General features: G+C 40.5%; 1 protein-coding gene across 7 annotated transcripts in view; it reads left to right on the top strand.

Annotated features, from left to right (window-relative positions):
* FMNL2 (formin like 2) overlaps positions 1-18620 on the top strand; it is a 336609-nt gene that overhangs the window by 244606 nt on the left and 73383 nt on the right. For 4 of the 7 annotated variants that reach the window (XM_075529755.1, XM_075529757.1, XM_075529756.1 and 1 more), the window contains exons 5-6: positions 918-1001; positions 5358-5510. In XM_075529755.1, the coding sequence (XP_075385870.1) occupies positions 918-1001; positions 5358-5510 (237 nt within the window). Of the gene's footprint in view, positions 1-917; positions 1002-5357; positions 5511-7046; positions 7167-18620 lie in introns of all 7 variants that reach the window. The other 3 variants (XM_075529752.1, XM_075529754.1, XM_075529753.1) reach the window with 1 other exon arrangement.

The raw sequence follows: 18620 nt of genomic DNA, 5'->3' as shown, positions 1-18620 counted from the left end.
TTGTTTTATCTTGGTCTTGATGATGGCATGTGGTGCTTGCAGCTTCTAAGAAAGTTTCACAGTCATGGAAAAAATTAAGCAAATTATTATACCTATTGAATTTCTAGAAGCCCATAAACACTGGTCTGTTGCTGGCTAGTTTAGTGTTTCTTACCACTTCATGTGCCAAGGAGATGAACGTGGATTTGGAATCAAGCCTGGGTCTCAGTGGTTATGCTGTCATGTCCCCAGCCGGCCGTGTTCCCTGTATAATCTTGGCTTCTTCACCAGCAGCCTGTGGATCAGTTGTGGTCAAAATGCACATTTAGTATGCTCCTTTTTCAGAAAGTTTCATCCAGGTTGTCTTAAGACTCCAAGAAACACAGTGAACTGGGACACATGTATGCTTTTCCCTTCTATTTATCCTTGCACTTTGAAATGTCGTGTTCCTGGTTGCTTTATCTCAGAGTTCCTACCTAGAGTGCCATAACCAAGGCCTGCTCCATAGTCAGTGCTTCCGATGGAGAAACCAAACTTCCTTTTGCATCCTTTTCGTGGTAGGACATGAGATGAACCTGTCTCTCCACCCTTGGATTCTGTAGGCTTTAAAAAATTATATACATATATATCTGAATGATATCATTTGCATCACAATTTCCTGTTACTTTGATGAAGTCCAATTTTTTGTTTCTATTTTTGTTTCATTCTTCTGTCCCTTATACCTTTCTTGTCATATCTAAGAATCCATTTCCAAGCCTAAGCTCATGAAGATTTATTCCTGTGTTGTCTTTCAAGACAGCATTGACTTATCTTTTAGCTGTTACATTTATACCTGTCTTTATTTTAAGTTAGTGTTTGCGTATGACCTGAATTAGGGATTCAACTTAAAAAAAATAGTTTTATTGGCATGTAATGATGGTGTTTTCCTCCCCCAACAGGTGGGTCAGAGAGTTTTTGAACGAAGAAAACAAAGGTCTTGATGTTCTGGTGGAATATCTGTCGTTTGCCCAGTATGCAGTAACGTAAGTATAACGTGGCTCGTTGGCTTCTGAATGTTAGGTAGTCGCAGAGCCCAGAAGCAGATGGGGGAGGCTTTCAGGAGGTTTGTGTCTGGGTTTGGGTAGCTTAAAACAAATCACATAATTTGTATTAGAAATGTTTTAAAGCAGAAATAAGACAGGTGATTAAAAATAACCCCTAGAGAAAAACTAATTTGAAAAGGAATACTTATTTGAAAATGAGTTCCTTTAGGGCTTCATATATTCATATATGCACACATACATATTCATACAGATACATGTAAAGTAGAATACCCTACCAGTTATTGAGAGAGACTTAAGATGTATCATTACGGGCTAAGGCAGAGAGTGTGTGCTTTAAAATCTGGTACACTACACAGGTGTGTACATTTGTACTCACTAGTAAGTGCGTAGGGGCCCTGACAGCATGGTGGGTATGTGCTAGCCTGCTGATGGCAAGAGTAGCCGCTCCCTGGATAGATGAGGCTTTCTACCCTTGCAAGGAGATCCTGCATCAGAAGCCCACGGGAGCAGCTCTTCCCTGTCCTGTGGGTCGTTGGAACCAGAGTGGATTAGTGGCAATGAGTGAGTTTGCTTGAGAGCAAATGCATAGAAAAATGATTACGAAAGTAGGTAATGAACACATTTTAACTGCAGAAAGAGGCAAACAAGACTTTATTTTATGTACACTTGTGTCCTTTAGGCTCCCCCCCAAAAAAAAACTGAGGCCGAAATGAAAAACAAAACAAAACAAAAATAACTTATTTAATCTTTCTTCTTAAAATCCTCCCCATTTGCTAGGCTTCTGGAGTGACTGACAACAGGCCTTTAAAGTGTACATTTGAATGAGATTGTTTTTTCACTTTTCGTCCCTTGATAAAAAAATGCATCGTAGTATCCACTATATCCAGATGTACGCCTACACAGAAACTTAGGAAATAAAATCATATATTTAATTCAGTTAAAAGTAATTTCATTCTGGGTAGGGTTTTTATCACTCATATCTTTTTTTAAGAGGATTATTTATACATATATATAATGACTTATTCCAAAGTCCCAAACCCTAACCAGATGCTCTCTTATCCCTTCCCCAAGAATTTGTGAGGAGAAAGCTGTAATTGCTCCGATATTACAGATGCAGAAACTGAAGTGTTCACTGAAACTCACTTGATGAGTTTCAGCTCTGAGCCCTCTCAGACATTATATTGTCTAGATTAAGAAAAAACAATAAACAGATTCTTCCCAATATGTTTTTCTCTGAAATTTCATTCTAGTTTTATAGCATGAACTTCTACAGGATGTTTTTTAATCTATCTGTATTACGTCAAAAACGGCTAATCTTTTTATACTTGTATGATATGATAAAACAAATATTACCCTGCCACCTGCCTTGGAATGTGGAGTGGTATTTACGGAATTATGGAAGGGCTAAGTAACTTAAGGAATGGAGGAAAAGAATCGCATGCTATGTGCGAATGTATGCTGTTATTAACCCTTCACGTACATCATAATAGTAGTTGGAAACCAGCTCTCCCAAAAGTGGCCCAATGGGGACCAATGAGGAAAGGAAGTATTACTGGGAAGGACTTCCATTACTTGAAGTGTAAAGTACTAGCCAACAAACAATCAGGACTGTTTCTATCATTCTTCAGCATTTGAGACACTTTCCGAGCTCTTGGAATCTGAAACAATGATTAATTACTTCCCTCTTGAAAGTAAGAGCGCTCTTAGAATGGGTATTCGTATTTCCTTCTGTGTGAAAGGAAAGGGGAAACTGAGAGGAGCATGATATCTGATACACAAATACAATAGGCATGAGGGGGTCCCTTCGCCACTTAGGATGGCATCTTACAAATTTCTATGGTTTTTAATTAAAGATATATTTAATGATCTACTTTGACCTCTTTCTGCCTAGCACTGCTACCTGCGTTCAAAGCTATGACAAAAGTGTCTGTGGTTAGACCCATAAACCGATTCTTTACAGCAGTCTCTACTATCTGAATTCGCATTTAATCAATGGAGAGCAACATCTGGTTTTATGATAACATACCATTCATAATGGAATTGATGGAATACCAATCAAAATGTTTCAGCAAGCTGATGAAGCACTGGAAGCACTCACTTGTCTCTGCCAGGGAATTTGGAGGGCAGCTACTTGGCCACCTGAGTAGAAGAGATCCATATCTGTGACCAAAGCGAATGCTCCAACTACAGGACAATATGGTTGATAGAGCATGCAAGTAAAATTTTAATGAAGATCATTCGAAAAAATAGTTGTAGCAGTACATTGACAGGGAGCTGCCAGAGGTTCAGGCCATATTCGAAAGAGGATATGGAACAAGGGGCATCATGGCTGAAGTGAGACGGATCGTGACTCAACAGAGAATTGCAGAGAGATGTTTGCTTGGGTTTCGTTGACTGTGCAAAGGCATTCCACTGTGGGGACCACACTAAGTTATAGATCACCTCGAGAAGCATGGGACTTCCAGAACACTTCACTGTGCTCTTGCAGAACCTGTGCATGGATATGGATCAACAGGTAGTTGTGTGAACCTAACAAGGGAATAATACTGCATGATTTAAAACCAAGGAAGGATTATTAACAACCTACAATATGCAGATGGCACAACCTTGCTTGCTGAAAATGAGGAGGACTTGAAACCTTTGCTGATGAAGCTCAAGGATTCCAACCTTCAGTATGGATTACAACTCAATGTAAAGCTCGAATCTTCCTAACTGGACCAATAGGTAGCACCATGATAAAATGGAGAAAAGGTTGAAGTTGTCAAGGATTCTGTCTTGCTTGGGTCCAGAACCAATGCTCATTGAAGCAACAGTCAACAGACCAAAAGATGTATTACCTTAGGTAAATCTGCTACACAAGACCACTGTAGAGTTTGGAAGAGCAAGGATGTTACTTTGAGGACTAAGGTGTGCCTGACCCAAATCATGGTGTTTTCCATTGCCTCATGTGAATATGAAAGTTGTACATTGAATAAGGAAAACTTAAAAAGATTCCGTGTATTTGAATTGTGGTGCTGGAGAAGAATATTGAAAGTACCCTGGACTGACTGCTAAAAAGACAAACTTACCTGTCTAGGAAGAAGTATGGCCACAGTGCTCTTTAGATATCATCTTAGACACTTGTCAGAGAGACCTGTTCCTGGAGAAGGACATCATGCTTGGCAAAGTGGAAGCCTGAAAAAGGAAGGCCCTCAAGCAGATAGGTTGATCCAGTGACTGCAACCGTGGGCTCAAACATAGGAGCAGTTGCAAGGAAGGCTCAGGACTGTGCAGTATTTCTTCCTGGTGTGCATTGGATTGCTCTGGACCAGAACCAACTCGATGGCACCTTAAAAAAAACCAACAGCACCATTCTTATTTTGGCAAGCATATGTTTTACTCGCAATGCTTTTTTTACGACTGCTTTTTCATCTGCAGTACTCTCTAAAATGTTCCCAAGGACATGAATTATAGCTCTCTTTAAGCTGCCTTCTGTTTGCGGTACTGTCAGATCAGGTGGTGTTTGGTAAAACTTAGAATAGAAGCAATGAATAAGATGTTTTCTTTTTTTGTGTGACTTTTTAGAGAAAGCAGAGTGACTGACTTTGGGAGGGAAGAGATGCATGGAACACAAAGGCTTGTCTGTTTAAAAACTTTGTTCCTAAAATTATACAAGAATGAGCAACTTAACTTGCCATTTATTCTAACATGGTTAACATGAGTAATAACCTCAAAAAATGTCAGAGAAATAGCCATCCGACTTTAAAGAGTACCACATTGGGAAGAGATTCCAAAATCAAAGCAAATCCATAGTTTCAATAGTAATGTATCACATATGGTTGGAAAAGAATGCTTGCCAACGCACTGGGAGAAAATGCTCAGTGAAAATTGATGGGTAGGAATAAATTAGGATAAGCCTACCATATTGACTTGTTAAAGCAAAATGAAGACAGCTGTGGGATCTCTCTCTCTCTCTCTCTCTCTCTCTCTCTCTCTCTCTCTCTCTCTCTCTCTCTCTCTCTCTCTCTCTTTCTCCCCCTCCCACTGTAGCAGAGTTAGTAATGGGTAAGTTCAGCATGTCTTACAATGAGGGGCAAATAATACATCAGTATTTAAGGTTTGCTTTTCTTCACGCCTTCTTTTGCCAGGTGTAGTATTTGTCACTCTGTTTTTGAAGTTAACCCTGAGCCTGTGGAAATTCTTTTGTGTTTCCCTTTTCAGTTTTTCCCTTTTTTAGCAGTGACTCTCCAGCTTCAGGTGACGTTGTGAAATAGGGAAGAGTAAAACCGGGTGCACCTGCCTTTTTGTGTGGATGTGAATTTCTAAGTCCGCTGTGCCTTTTGTGCTTTGTTTTAGCTTTGACTTTGAAAGCATGGAAGGCGCCGTGGAGAGCTCCATGGACAAGTCAAAGCCTTGGAGCAGGTCCATTGAGGACCTGCACAGAGGGAGCAACCTGCCCTCACCCGTGGGCAACAGTGTGTCCCGCGCGGGAAGACATTCTGCGCTACGGTAAGTTCCTCTCCTTAGCAGGCCGGTTGCAGGAGACACGCCAGGGGTACTCTGATGCTTCTGGGTGATGTGCTGATGTCTCTTGCCACACCTCTCTTTTCATTCGCATTGATTCAGAGTGAATGTTTCTCAGGGCATTCATGGGGTCGTCAATCAGGAGTATTTTATAACTTTTAATAATCCCCGGAGGAACACACACCTCTGAAACCAGGAGGATGTTGATATGGTAATGTAGGCACTATTTCCTGGGTAAAGGCAGTGCTTTGTGGTTTGAGGATCCAAAGAGCCCCTTGTTGCTATTCATCCTCTCTCCACCCCCACTTTCTTTCGCTGGGAGCTCAGGTATGTGGTTTGTTTTCAAGGTGATTTCTTAGGACTTGTTTTTTTGTTGTTTTTTTGGGGGGTAATAGGCACCAAATACTGGATTGATCATTGCATTAACAAGAGCCTTTAAGTGGCATTTCTTTGGTTAGATGAGCTTCAGTTATAAACCTTATATTTTCTCTGACGGATTCCCTTCTAGTTTCTCCTGTCTGAAACACCACTCTGTTAAGAGAAGTTGAGAACTTGACCACCTTGTCACTTGAAATGTCCACAACTAGGACAGGACTAATTATATGTACAGGGCGAAATGTAAAAAAAAAACACATTTTAATTTGGTTTTCCATCCTTCTTTAACTGGAAAGAATCAGACCAATGACTCCCTTATCCAGTTAATAACTCATTATGCATATTTTTGAGTTTCTGTATTGTTTCCAGTAGAGTGGAGGCAGCAGGGAAATGGGAGGCACTTTGGGTCTGAAGAGGGGTCCAGGGCCTCCCAGGGGCAGCTTGATCTGCTTCTTAACCAGCTCAAGGGGGAGCTCACTACAGTTCAGTTTAAATTGGAAAGGAATACTGAAGGAGTGACGATAGAAGAAGGCGGACAAGCCGTCCTGAAAACCACGGGAGAACTGTATGACACTGGGGCGGGAGGTGTGCGTGAAGATGACCACCGCAGAAACCAACATCATCTTCCTCCTTTGTGTGTGTTCGCACAGTTTCACACCCACCCACGAGTCACTTGAGTTTCCTTTGCCTCTGCTTCATGGTTTCTAGTAACTCAAGGAAATCCATATGGCAGTAACTTTCAAGCCATTTGTTGACCTCAAGTGTGAATCCTTGTTTGTTTTAAAAGTGACGCATGGAGGTTCTGTGTTCATGGCTTTGTGCCTGGATTCCAATTCTGTAGTTGGTCATTTGGTCACTCTGTGACATGAAAACGGGAACCAGAAGTGCAGGCATGTGGTACATGTTGCTTTTCGTATACCCCAAGGTTGTTCACGTATTTTTTTCTCTTCCTCCTCCTCCTCCTCCTTGTCTCTCCCTTTCCTTCTCCGCTCCCCATACTTACTTCACCTTTTGGCTTTCTTTTTGTCGTCCTTCATGTCTCAATCTGCCATCTCATTTCTTACTGTCTCCTCCTCTTCTTTGTCTTCTCTCCTCTCTGTGGACTCACCTCCCTCCGGTCTCATTTATCTCTTACACCACCTTCAGAGTGGTTTCTCTGCCTGAGCGTCTTCCATTCAAATGCCACCAGAGCTGCTTCTCACCCTGTTGCCTCTGGAGCAGCTTCAGGGTACACACTGGGGACGAGGCTGCAGACCGGAACATCTCGTAAGTCACGGGTGAACACGACACCCAAGAGAGCTCAGAGGGCATGGTGGCAGGGTATTACCGCTGCCCTCCATGTTATAATATGATAACCTCACGGCTTAGTGCCATTAACCCTCCATTGAGATAAAGCCCACACTGCTTTTTAAACTCCGGTACACACTGTTATCATATTATGATTTCTCATCTTAGGAATTAGAACTGTAAGGTATGTTGTATTTTTATTAGCATTGCAAATTTTTGTGAAAGAAAATGGCTATTTATATTTTGTAGAGATTCTTTATTCCGATGTCTTTGTTCAGTTAGCATACGCTTTGTATTCTCCAGTGTAGATTTTAGTACACTACCCTAATCTCAAGATAACAATATTGATACAGCAGTCTTACCCTAAATCCCTCTGCAAAATGGACTAGATAGAGTTAGATGGAAAAGCAAGATTTCAGGAAATTTTAAAACTTAAAAGAAAGATACTCTGTTCTAAATTACCAGACTGTAGAATCAAATTCCAGTGTTGACATACACCCTTCTCTTTGTATTTTGATATTATATTCTAGGCATTCAAAATGATATGTCTAGTATCTTAAGTGTAGTGCCTGGTGCGCATTCAGTTGTGGTAGATTTCTTTCAACGTGACTGTGGATCTAGCTAAAATACACTATGCCATATATGAACATAAATCATATTACATGGATAAAGGCAAAGGCAGCAATATTTCAGATGCAAGAAAAATTAATGTTTAACTTTTAAGAACGTCAAGTTTAATGCATTAGATGTGAATTAGAAGTGTCGTAGGTAATAGATGTAAATTCCCCAAGCCTTTTAAGAAAGGGATGGAGCACTAACGTAGGGTCATGCAGAAGGGGCATAATTCAGGCAGGGCGCTCTGGGTGATGGCCAGAGTTGGTCCACAGTATGCCCCAAATCTCCAGATGGGGGTACAGTGAAAGCAGAAGCAACACCTTAGAGATTGGGCATGTTGGGGAAAGAAGGAGGAACCTGGTCTTTCAAGAATAGAGGGTTTCTTGGGTGTATCCTTGATAGAGATTCCTGTACCTCGTCTTGAGCTATGACGTAACAACCTCAGGCAGCCTCAGGACCAATATTGTAAGCTCCTCATAAATAATGCATGTGTCCTACTCATGGCCCCGATCCCTGTGTGGGAGTCCCACCAGTAACTATGTTTTATTGATCTGCCACTGACTATTTATGTAGCAGTCGTCTTCGACCTCCCATGTCCTTTTTAAAGCTGTATATCCCAGCAAACTCTTGGACTCCGTTATGACCTTGTGCTAATGGTTTCCTTCATCCAGATGATACGCCTTTGTAGTTGTCTTCCCTTGTCCTGTTTATTTGAAAGGAAAAAAGAAAGAAAAGGGAATAGAGGGCTTCTGATGGAGTTGGAGGGTCCTGTCGCAGAAAGCTAGAGTCAAAGGCATGCAAAAATGGAAGAGGCCTTGTAGTTCATCCCACTGCCCTTTCCACAGTGCCAAGGAAACCAAGGTCGGCCTCCCCTTTAATGGGTTAAATGCCATAGGTACTTGTTCCTACGCTCCCCAGAACACAGTTTCTTCGCCCTGAGATTATTGTTGCAATGGAATAGCCTTTCATGAACTGTCATTATCTAAGTGGTTACCGCAAAATATTTAGTGGATTCACATGAAGAGAGAAACAGTTCAAATTTAGACTTTGTTGATATATTTTAACACAGGAATCCCAATGTTTTTCAAGGAAGTAATTTTTTTAACTATTTAAAAATGGATATCCACATACAATTGATGTATTTTTAATTGGCACCCAAATCATTTATTACGTGTGCTCTTTCTGCTAAGGACTGACTCAAGAGCCTTGTGTAACTTCTCACACTGTTCCTATGAGGTAGCTGCTACTGTTATCAGTAGGAGAAACATGAAGCAAGTAGTTTGGCAATTTCCTTGGGATCAAAGTACTAGATGCAGGGGACAGAATTTAAAATAAGTTCACTTACTTTGCTATTTTGTCTATTTATGATTAGGGAGGAGGATTTCCCACTCCCAGTAAATATAGTGTTTGCATATCAATGTGTTCAGGCCCACAAACAGCAGGCAGGGCAGGGAGTTCTGCTCACCAATCCCTGGTCCTTGCTGACAGTGCTTTTTGTTAATCCTTTCTTGAAATTGTACCTTTTCATAGTTCACACAAAGATGCCAGATGAACTAGTATAGGTCCTGGTCAATAGGATGGTATCTTTTGCAGCTATATAGAAAATAATATGCATTTTCCTAAATAAATTGCAAGAGAAGAACAGAAAATTAGGTACTTATCCAATTTTATTTTTCCTTGTTTACCAATGAGGATAAGTCGAAAAGAAAGTTAAACTAGTTTCGGCTACTTTTACAGAAGGAAAGATAGGGTGAAAGAGCAAGTCTTTTTGCATTTCAGTTATTTATTTTTATGATGCTTTTTAACTGATGTAAAATGTATATTTAAAGAACCCAGGGATCCAGTAAAGCGAGACCTTCTATAAAAGTTCATCTTGAATTTCATCTTTTAGTTTTTATTTTGTAGACAATGGAATGGGGAGTTGTTTGTAGTAACTCATCAGTGTTCTTAATCATCTAGGTCTGGCGGCTGTATTCAATGGTGATTGGAGGAAAAGGTTGCCAAAACAGCTAAGACTTGGATCTAAACATGAGTTATTGAAATTCAGAATATAGCTCAAAGGCCAAATATGAGACATTCCAAACTTATTTTTAGTTGAAGGGATAAAGGAACGAGAAAGTTTTGTTTGTGAGTGACTAAAAGAACAGAGCTTTCAGTTAAAGCAAAAAAGTTGGAAGCTGGGTGGGCTCTCAGGTGTCATTTGTTCAGCTCTCTGTGAGGTGAGGCTCTGAGGCCTTCCTCTTCAAGGAAGTATTGAGTTCTGGCAAATCTGTTTGCATGTTTAGGTTACAAACTCCTATCGTTCATTGCATTAAGTACTAATGTTCACAGGGGGAACCGATCACAATGATTGACGTCAAACCACATCCTGCCTCCCGATCGCGCCCCCCCCCATGGGAAGAACATCAGAAATGTGGGTGAAGGGAGACAGTAAGATATGAAAATACTAATAATTTATAAATTATTAAGGGTTCATGAGAAGGGGAGGGAGGAAAAATAAACGAAGAGCTGATACCGAAGACTCAAGTAGGAAGAAAATATTTTTTAAAAGATGTTGGCAACATACGTACACATGTGTTTGATACAATTGATATAAGGATTGGTATCAGAGCTGTAAGAGCCCCCAATAAAGTGATTTTAAAAAATTAATAAGTGGGAAAAAATGAAGAAAATGTTCTAAAACTGATTGTACTAGTGGTGATACGATTGATGTGATTGAACTACTGAATCTTTTGATATGTGAATTATATACCAGTAGCTATTGAGGAAGAAAACAAACAAGCATAGTAATGTTTCTCATCTCTGTGGAACAATCTTAGCACATACCAATATTGGAAGATCCATTCTGGACCATCTTGATTATAAAATGCACATGTAAGAAAATTGCAGCTCCTTTAAACATTTACAAGTTCTTTTATCTTTATAAGTAGATTTTTACCTGCAATTTTTATTGGTTTTAGGGAAAAAAATTACTTAAACTCTAATGTGAAACCATCAGTGTAGAGATCTTTGAAATCTGTAGTCAGAAAGCTGAAGGACTTCTTATCTTGATTTATAGCAAAGATGCTGAATTCAATTTGCCTGACTTTATTTTTGACAGATTATGTAAATTAGGAATGTAATTTTTTAAATGGTTATCATCCTTACTCCCTCATTGCAAATTATACAAAATAAACTGGGTCATTTTATGTGCCTTATTATTAAGTGTTGTCATCTGTATGCTACATGGATAGCTTCCCCTTGGCTTCATTTGTTTTAACTTTCCTCATGGAAGAATATTGAAGAATCTGATCCACTATTTCCCTAGCCTCCCACCTAAAGACATTTTCAAAAAACAAGCAAACAAAAACAAGGTAACTGCAGAAAATTCATAGAAAAATTGAATTAATAAATAATGGAAATTCTCCAGAGGCTTTTTGAAGCTCCATTGTAGATTTGAAAATTCTTCTCAAGATTTGATGTTGTTTCTGTTCACCAGATTAAGTGGCAGATGCCAATTAAAATATTTATTAACACCTAATTTAGGAGCGAAAGCACTGTAACAGCGGAGGGAGAAGGATGCTATAAATGCTGTCATAGGGAGACACGCTAAGACATTTCTGAAGATTATTTCTGAAGGGGAAACAATGAAGCTAGTCTTTAGTGTGATGGACTGCTGACGTGAAGATTGGAGGGTGCAGAAAAATGCAATTACCATCTATCTATATAAAGTGGAAACTTTCTAAGTATTCCAGACTTTCCAAAAAAAACCCCCAAAAAACAGTAACTATACGCTTCCTGGTTTTCTTTTTAGCATGTTCGTAGTCTAAAAGGTTAAAAGTGTTGCATTGCTATGTTTCAGAGTTTCACATTTTTGGTGGTTGTTGCTATTTGAAGTCGTAAAAGAGAATCATGTGTTTGGGCTAAGAGTGTGCATTCCAACTCTTTTTAGCTTGGAGCTCGTTTTAATGGTCCTGCTAGTGAGAACGGTGACAGTCTTCATAAGGGTCTGTGAGTGCGAGATATGGCAGATCCGACTCGCAGATTGACTCAACTTGTTCTACCTCTTCGTTGGATCCCTCTCTAAGACGGTGTAGAAGTGGGCAAGCAGGACAGTCTGTCCAGTGCGTGGTGGGTGATCCATCGCTCACATTGTCATGTTGGGGGAGATGATAGGCTCTAGGACCTGCGTCCTATGTTGTGGAGATGAAAATAGCAATTTCTGTGAAGCACTTGGCAAAATGCGTAGTGGGTAATCAGTGGTACAGTGGTTTAAGCCCTTGACTGTTAATCAGAAGGTCATTGGTTTGAATTCACTGGTTGCTCCGGGGAGAAAGATATGGCAGAAAGATTTACACTCTTGGTAACTATAAGGGACAGTTCTACGCTGTCTTGTAGGGTCCCTATCAGTGGGGATCAACTTAATGCCAATGGTTTTATACAGGATTAAACACTAAAGTGAGTCAGCAATTCCTGTAGCTGTAATCAAGTGCCATCATCTGCAAATGTGATCTACGCGTGGCAGGTAAAGGATACTTGGCTAAGTTCTGAGGTTTCACCAAGATGTTTAAATAATACGGTCTATGAGAGTCATGGCTGATAAAGGATTTTGTCATACTCAATATAATCATTTGTCTTGAAAATTATGGGAGCTTGAAGAATTATTAAGCCTGCCTTATCAGTAAGGAAAGTGAGGCTGAGAGAAATTATACCATAACTTGTAAGTGAGTCAAGAAATATAATCAAAGTCTTCTGCTTTCATTCTGTTATACCATGATGTCTTTATCTAAGATCACACTGTATGTAACGCATTACACTTCTGTGTCCCAAACAGTAGCATGTTTCATGTCATATGAGTACACTCAAAAAGAACCCCCAAATCAAACTCACTCCCTCCCAACCGGTTCTGACTCACATAGAAATTCAGAGGCTAGTCCAAAGTCAAAAGTCAACTTCCATCGAATCGATGCACTCATCGTTACCTTCTGTGCAGGATAGAACTGCCTCTGTGAGTTTCCAAGACTAACTCTTGATGGGAGCGGAGAGCCCCAGCTTTCTTCCATGGAAGGGCTGGTGGTCTCAAACTATGAACCTTGCAGTCAGCAGACCAATAAATGTGTAACCACTATGCCACCAGAGCTCCTTCTGGAGGTACCGTCAATAACGAAAGCTCGGAAATATTCTTGAGATTTGGTTTGGATGTGGAACAGTAGTGAGTCATACCCACAAGAGTGGATCGGAAAGAGGAGAGGTCGGCAGAGTGGTGAGTGTGTAGTGGTTTCATGGTCATTTGTGCACGGGTTATTTAGGAAATAATGAGTAGAAGTTTAGAACCAGTTTAGGAAGTGTTTTAAAGTCCAGACTGTGAAATCGTAGTTTGAGCTCACTGACAAGGATCCAGTGAAAAGAGGGGGATAATTTGGGATGGGCATCGAAAGATTAGTATTGATAGGCCACAGATGAGAGATAGTTTCCTTGGACCCTTTTGCACAAGTTACATCCCGACTGATTAGTCACGTCCTAGCACATGCCTTCACAAAGTATATACTGACAGTTCAGAACAATCATGGTGTGGTGCGCTTAGGATATGTTGGCACCCAGTTCATCCGCTCACTCCAAACGAAAACCATGCCTTTAAACCTTTTAATTTGACCAGAGCTGTTCTAGCAGTCACTTGATCCTTCCATGGGAATTACAGACAGATAAACAGAAAACGTCAATAACGGATTTTCAAAAGTTACAGTTTCGTTCACTCCCAGGGAGAAACAGGAATCGTGCTCTCACACTGGGGTATTGCCATCAGTGTCACCAAGCAGGATGACCTTTTGGATGTAAAGCCAATTTTCTCGTTAAGCTTTCACTCAAATCAGTTAAAAAGGAGGGAAAAAAAGGTTTTGTTTACTTCTCTCTTTCTGTCTCTGTCTCAACCTCTACCTCACTGTAAACTATATGGATCCAACTATTCAGCTCTGTTTCTTTTGGCTGTGGAGACAGAAAAGTAAGTGCTGGGCTCATTTTAAAACATCATATATTTTATATGTTTAATTGGTAGAAAAATATGTCCAAGTGATGTCATGTCTGAAGGCTAGTGAGTAAGAGAGAGGAAACCTAAAACCCCAAATCTTGGTTATAGTTCTGTTAGCCCAAATATTGGAACCAAAGGAGTCTAGTCTATTAAACGAAACGATGTGACATTCTCAGTTGATTTTGGATTCCAGTTGGGTTGAACCCTGACATTACTTTTCAAGGGAGTTCTAATTACTCTTATTTATTGGGAGAAATTTACATGCTATCTGAAGCATTTAGAAGACTGTTTGAAATTATTTTTTGAAAGAGAAAAAAATGTCTCTTCGTTTCCTATACAAGGGGGTGCCCCCAAACCAGAAACAACCCCCCTCCTTTTCACAAGCTATGTATTTAATTTTTTTTAACAAAACAACCTTCACAATACCATATTTACTCGTGTATAAGCCAAGTTTTCCAGCACATTTATCTATTTATTTATTAAATAATTTTATTGGGGGCTCGTACAACTCATTACAGTCCACATCCATCCATTGTGTGTCAAGCACATTTATACATTTGTTACTCTCATCATTCTCAAAATATTTGCTTTTTACTTGAGCCCTTGGTATCAGCTCCTCATTTTTATCCCCTCCCTCCCCACTTCCCCCTTCCTCACGAACCCTTGATAATTTATAAATTATTATTTGGTCATATCTTACACTGTCCAATGTCTCCCTTCACCCATTTTTCTGTTGCCAATCCCCCAGGGTGGAAGTTATGTGTAGATCCTTATAATTGGTTCCCCCTTTCTACTCCATCTTCCCTTCCACCCTCCTGGTATTGCCCTTTCAGCACTGGTCCTGAAGGGATCATCTGTCCTGGATTCCCTGTGTTTGCAGTTCCTATCTGTACCAGTGTACATCCTTTGGTCTAGCTGGATTTGTAAGGTAGAATTGGGATCATGAGAGGAAGAATTTAAGAACTAGAGGAAAGTTGTATGTTTCATCTTTGCTACACTGCACCCTGACTAGCTGATTTCCTCCCCATGACCCTTCTGTAAGGGATGTCCAGTTGCCTGCAGATGGACTTTGGATCCTCAATCTGCACTCCCCCTCATTCAGAATGATACGATTTTTTGTTCTTTGACACCTCGTGATCACACAGGCTGGTATGCTTCTTCCATGTGGGCTTTGCTGCTTCTGAGCTAGATAGAAGCCTTTAATATCCCAGACACTATATCTTTTGATAGCAAACCACCATCAGTTTTCTTCACCACATTTGCTTATGCACACATTTGTCTTCAGCAATCATGTGGGGAAGGTGAGCATTGTGGAATGCCAGTTTAATAGAACAAAGTGTTCTTGCATTGAGGGAGTACTTGAGTGAAGGCCCAATGTCCTTCTGAGACCTTAATACTAAACCTATAAATACATGCACATAGATCTATATCCCCATTATCATACATAAATATATTTACATATGTACATGCTTGTATTTAGACCTCTATGAATGCCCTTTGCCTCCTAATTCTTTCCTCTTCTTTCCTTTTGCCCCACTATTGTACTCAGCCTTCATTTGGGTTTCAGTAATTCCTCTCAGTTAAATTACTCTTGATCAATCCCTACAAGGCCTCTTATACCCTCCTTGCCACTGATTTTTGGATCACTTGTTGTTCCCATGTCCCCCTGGAATCATAGGTCCCGTTGTTTTTCTCCCCCAGATTGTTTATCCAGCCTATCTTATCTAGCTAAACTTGCAGAGATAATAATATGCACAAAAAACCGAGACAGAGCAAAACAAAGTGACAAAAGAAAACAAAACTATGACAACAACAACAATGACAAAAAATGGAAAAGTCTGTAAATAGTTCAAGGTCTGTTTGTTGACTCTTAGGAGTGTTTTCTGGTCGAGTCTTTCAGCACTTATTTAATGCAGTTTTTTTGTGGTAAAAGTAGATGCCTCGGCTGATATCTGGGTTGCCTTATCCTCGAGTATATGCAGTACTCACGATTATACTTAATGCATTTGTCAAATCTGCCATTCCTTTATTGGGGACATTTTTCAAACTCATCTGTTTGGATGGCTGATGGCACCTTCCTAATTTTTTTCTTCATCTGTTCTATGTCATCAAATCCCTGTCCTTTCTTGTCCCTCTTCATTCCCAGAAACAAAAAGACGTTGCCTGTAGTGAGGTCAGGGTAATAAGAGCGGTATGGTGGTTTTTACCCAGAACTGGTGCATTGAGATGGCTGTGTGAGCAGATACATTTTCGTGATGGCAAAACCAGTCCCCCACTTGCACAAATCAGGCCTTTTTTGTCACATTTCAGAACTTCTAAACAGAATGTGTGATTAACAGTCTGACCTGGTGGAAAGAACTCCAAATGCACTATCCCCCTCACATTTAAAAAACAAATGAGCATCACCTTGATCTTTGATTTCACTTGAAGGGCTTTTTTGGGGGGCAAGGTGACGATGGCATCTTCCACTGGCTTGATTGATGTTTGCTTTCAGTGTCGTAAGAATAGTCTCATGTCCCCTCACTCTGGGAAAAGAAGTCTGGGTCGCTTCAGAGCTGTTCTTTCAAAACACGGCATGTCTCCACACCACGCTCTTGTTTTCCTGGTCAGTCAACCGCAGGCACAACTTTCACAGCGACCCTTCTTCTTCTCAAATCTCCTGTTAAAATTCACTGAACCGAGCTCCAAGATAGTGCGGATAACTGACCCGTCTCTTCAGTGGTCCATTGTCAGCCTTGGAGCACAAGTGCATGAATTTCGTCGACATTTTCATCCATTTGGGAAGTTGACGGATGTCCAGAATGAGGTTTGTCGTCAATCAACATTTCGCCTTTTTTGAAACAAGAAAACCACTCGTACATTTGAGTTTTTCTATAGTGCTGTTCTCGACTCTGTGTTCCACATCACTACAATTTATGTGGCAATTTTCCCGAGCAGGAAGCAAACTTTCACAGCCATGAGCTGTGCTCTTAAATCAGCCATCACAAGAAACAAGGTTTGAATAAGACTGCTTTTATGAAAAAAAAAAAAAAAAAACCCCACTGTAACCAGAGAGGACCTTCCTAGCGACACCGCTGAATGCACTAACTAGGAGTTGTCTGATGCTCGCCTACAGGAAAAATGCATACCATGAAAGCTCCTCCTAGTTGGCCCTTCTCCCATCTTCTTTTTTGAGTACCCCCTCCTATTACTATTTGGATTCAGATACTAAAAATCTCACACATGTTGACATGGAAGCATGTCAACCTCTTTGCCAGAACTCTGGGAAAGCCTCGTTAGTCAAATTAAAAACAGTCACTTGGGATCCTGTAATAATATCCAGCCTGTGGATAAAAGCAGCTCAGAAAGAGAGCCCGGTGTGTATGCAGCCTACATACTATTACATGCCTAACTGCCTAGAAATGCACAGATAATAGGACAATGGATGAGTGATCCGAGTTACTTCATGGTATCAATGGGCATGAACAGCAGCTTCCATTGTACTGCTTACGGATCCCATAGGAAAGCCTGCAGTTGATCGCATCCATCTTTTTTTCCCTCTCCCACATCCATCTTTTGCTGAAAACTAACAGTCTTTCTCCTGCAAGAATTTTCAGGTAGATCTCTATCTCTTATGCTTGTAATTATCATCTCTTGCTAACATTTAAGATATAGTGTCTTAATAGCGCTCACAACACAACTTTTATTCCTTCACAACAGATAGTGGTTTAAGGAGACAAAGCATGACTTTAGCTAGAATTTTAACTAGCATAAGGAGCCCTGGTGGCGTAGGGTTATACTTTGCACTGCTAATCACAAGGTAAGCAGTTTGAAACCACAAACTGCTCCCTGGAAGAAAGACGAGTCTTCCTGCTCCTGTAAAGAGGTAGTTTCAGAAACTCCTGGGCAGGTCTACTATGAGCATCGACTCCATGGTCAACTCCATGAGTCTACTCTGCTGCATAGGGTAAAACTGCCTGCTTAGGGGTTTCCAAGATTGTAAATCTTTATGGGAACAGAAAGCTACATCTTCCTAGTAAGAGAAATTCCCATGTGCGAAATACAGATTAGAACTGCTTTTTGCTTGCCTACCCATTATTATTATTTACTTCTTGGGTGGAAAGTTCGCATTTTACTTTTTCATTTCGTACTAGAATATGTTGACTGGCTAGAGCTTCCTAGTCAGCTATTCTGAAGGGCTTTCACACAGAAGTACTTCTGTCCCTGTGGCCCCTGCTGCCAGTGCTGCTCCGGGTGAAGTGCTCATTGCATGCTTCTCGGCAGGTTCGTTGCCAGGCGTGCAGCAGAGGGCTCAGATAGTAGTTTCCAATATGGGTAGTAAGTGGGAAATGCTTCTCAAAATCTGTTTTGTGAAGCTTGCTGGGTTTTTATGCTTATCACGTGTACTATCATTGACTGATAGCTTCCTATTACTCTCAAGTACCTGTAACTATTGGACGCTTAAACATGCGTAAAGTTAGTAAAGGCGGTGCTGTCATTTCTGCTTGGTTTTCATCCTCATGTCAGTTTTGCAATCTGTTCCTTTCCGTGTTCACAGATGGAATTCACATAAGATTGGATCTCATGCTTGAATACGAAGATAACATTTAGAATTCTCGCTTACTACTTGGCAAAATATCAGACAGTTTTTGAGGTGATGGAGAAGCGAGCCTGAGGAATTGGCGGTGATAGTTTCCGTTTCCTTTAAGGAGCCCTGGTGACAGAGTGCTTATGCAATCGGTTGCTAACCAAAAGGCCAGCAGTTTGAAACTATCAGCCATCCCGAGGGACGAAGAAGAAGCTCTCTACCCCCATAAAGAGTTACTATCTGAGAA

Source organism: Tenrec ecaudatus, chromosome 13, assembly GCF_050624435.1.
Source record: "Tenrec ecaudatus isolate mTenEca1 chromosome 13, mTenEca1.hap1, whole genome shotgun sequence".
Taxonomy (NCBI): domain Eukaryota; kingdom Metazoa; phylum Chordata; class Mammalia; order Afrosoricida; family Tenrecidae; genus Tenrec; species Tenrec ecaudatus.
This window is presented reverse-complemented; position numbering and strand designations above follow the sequence as displayed.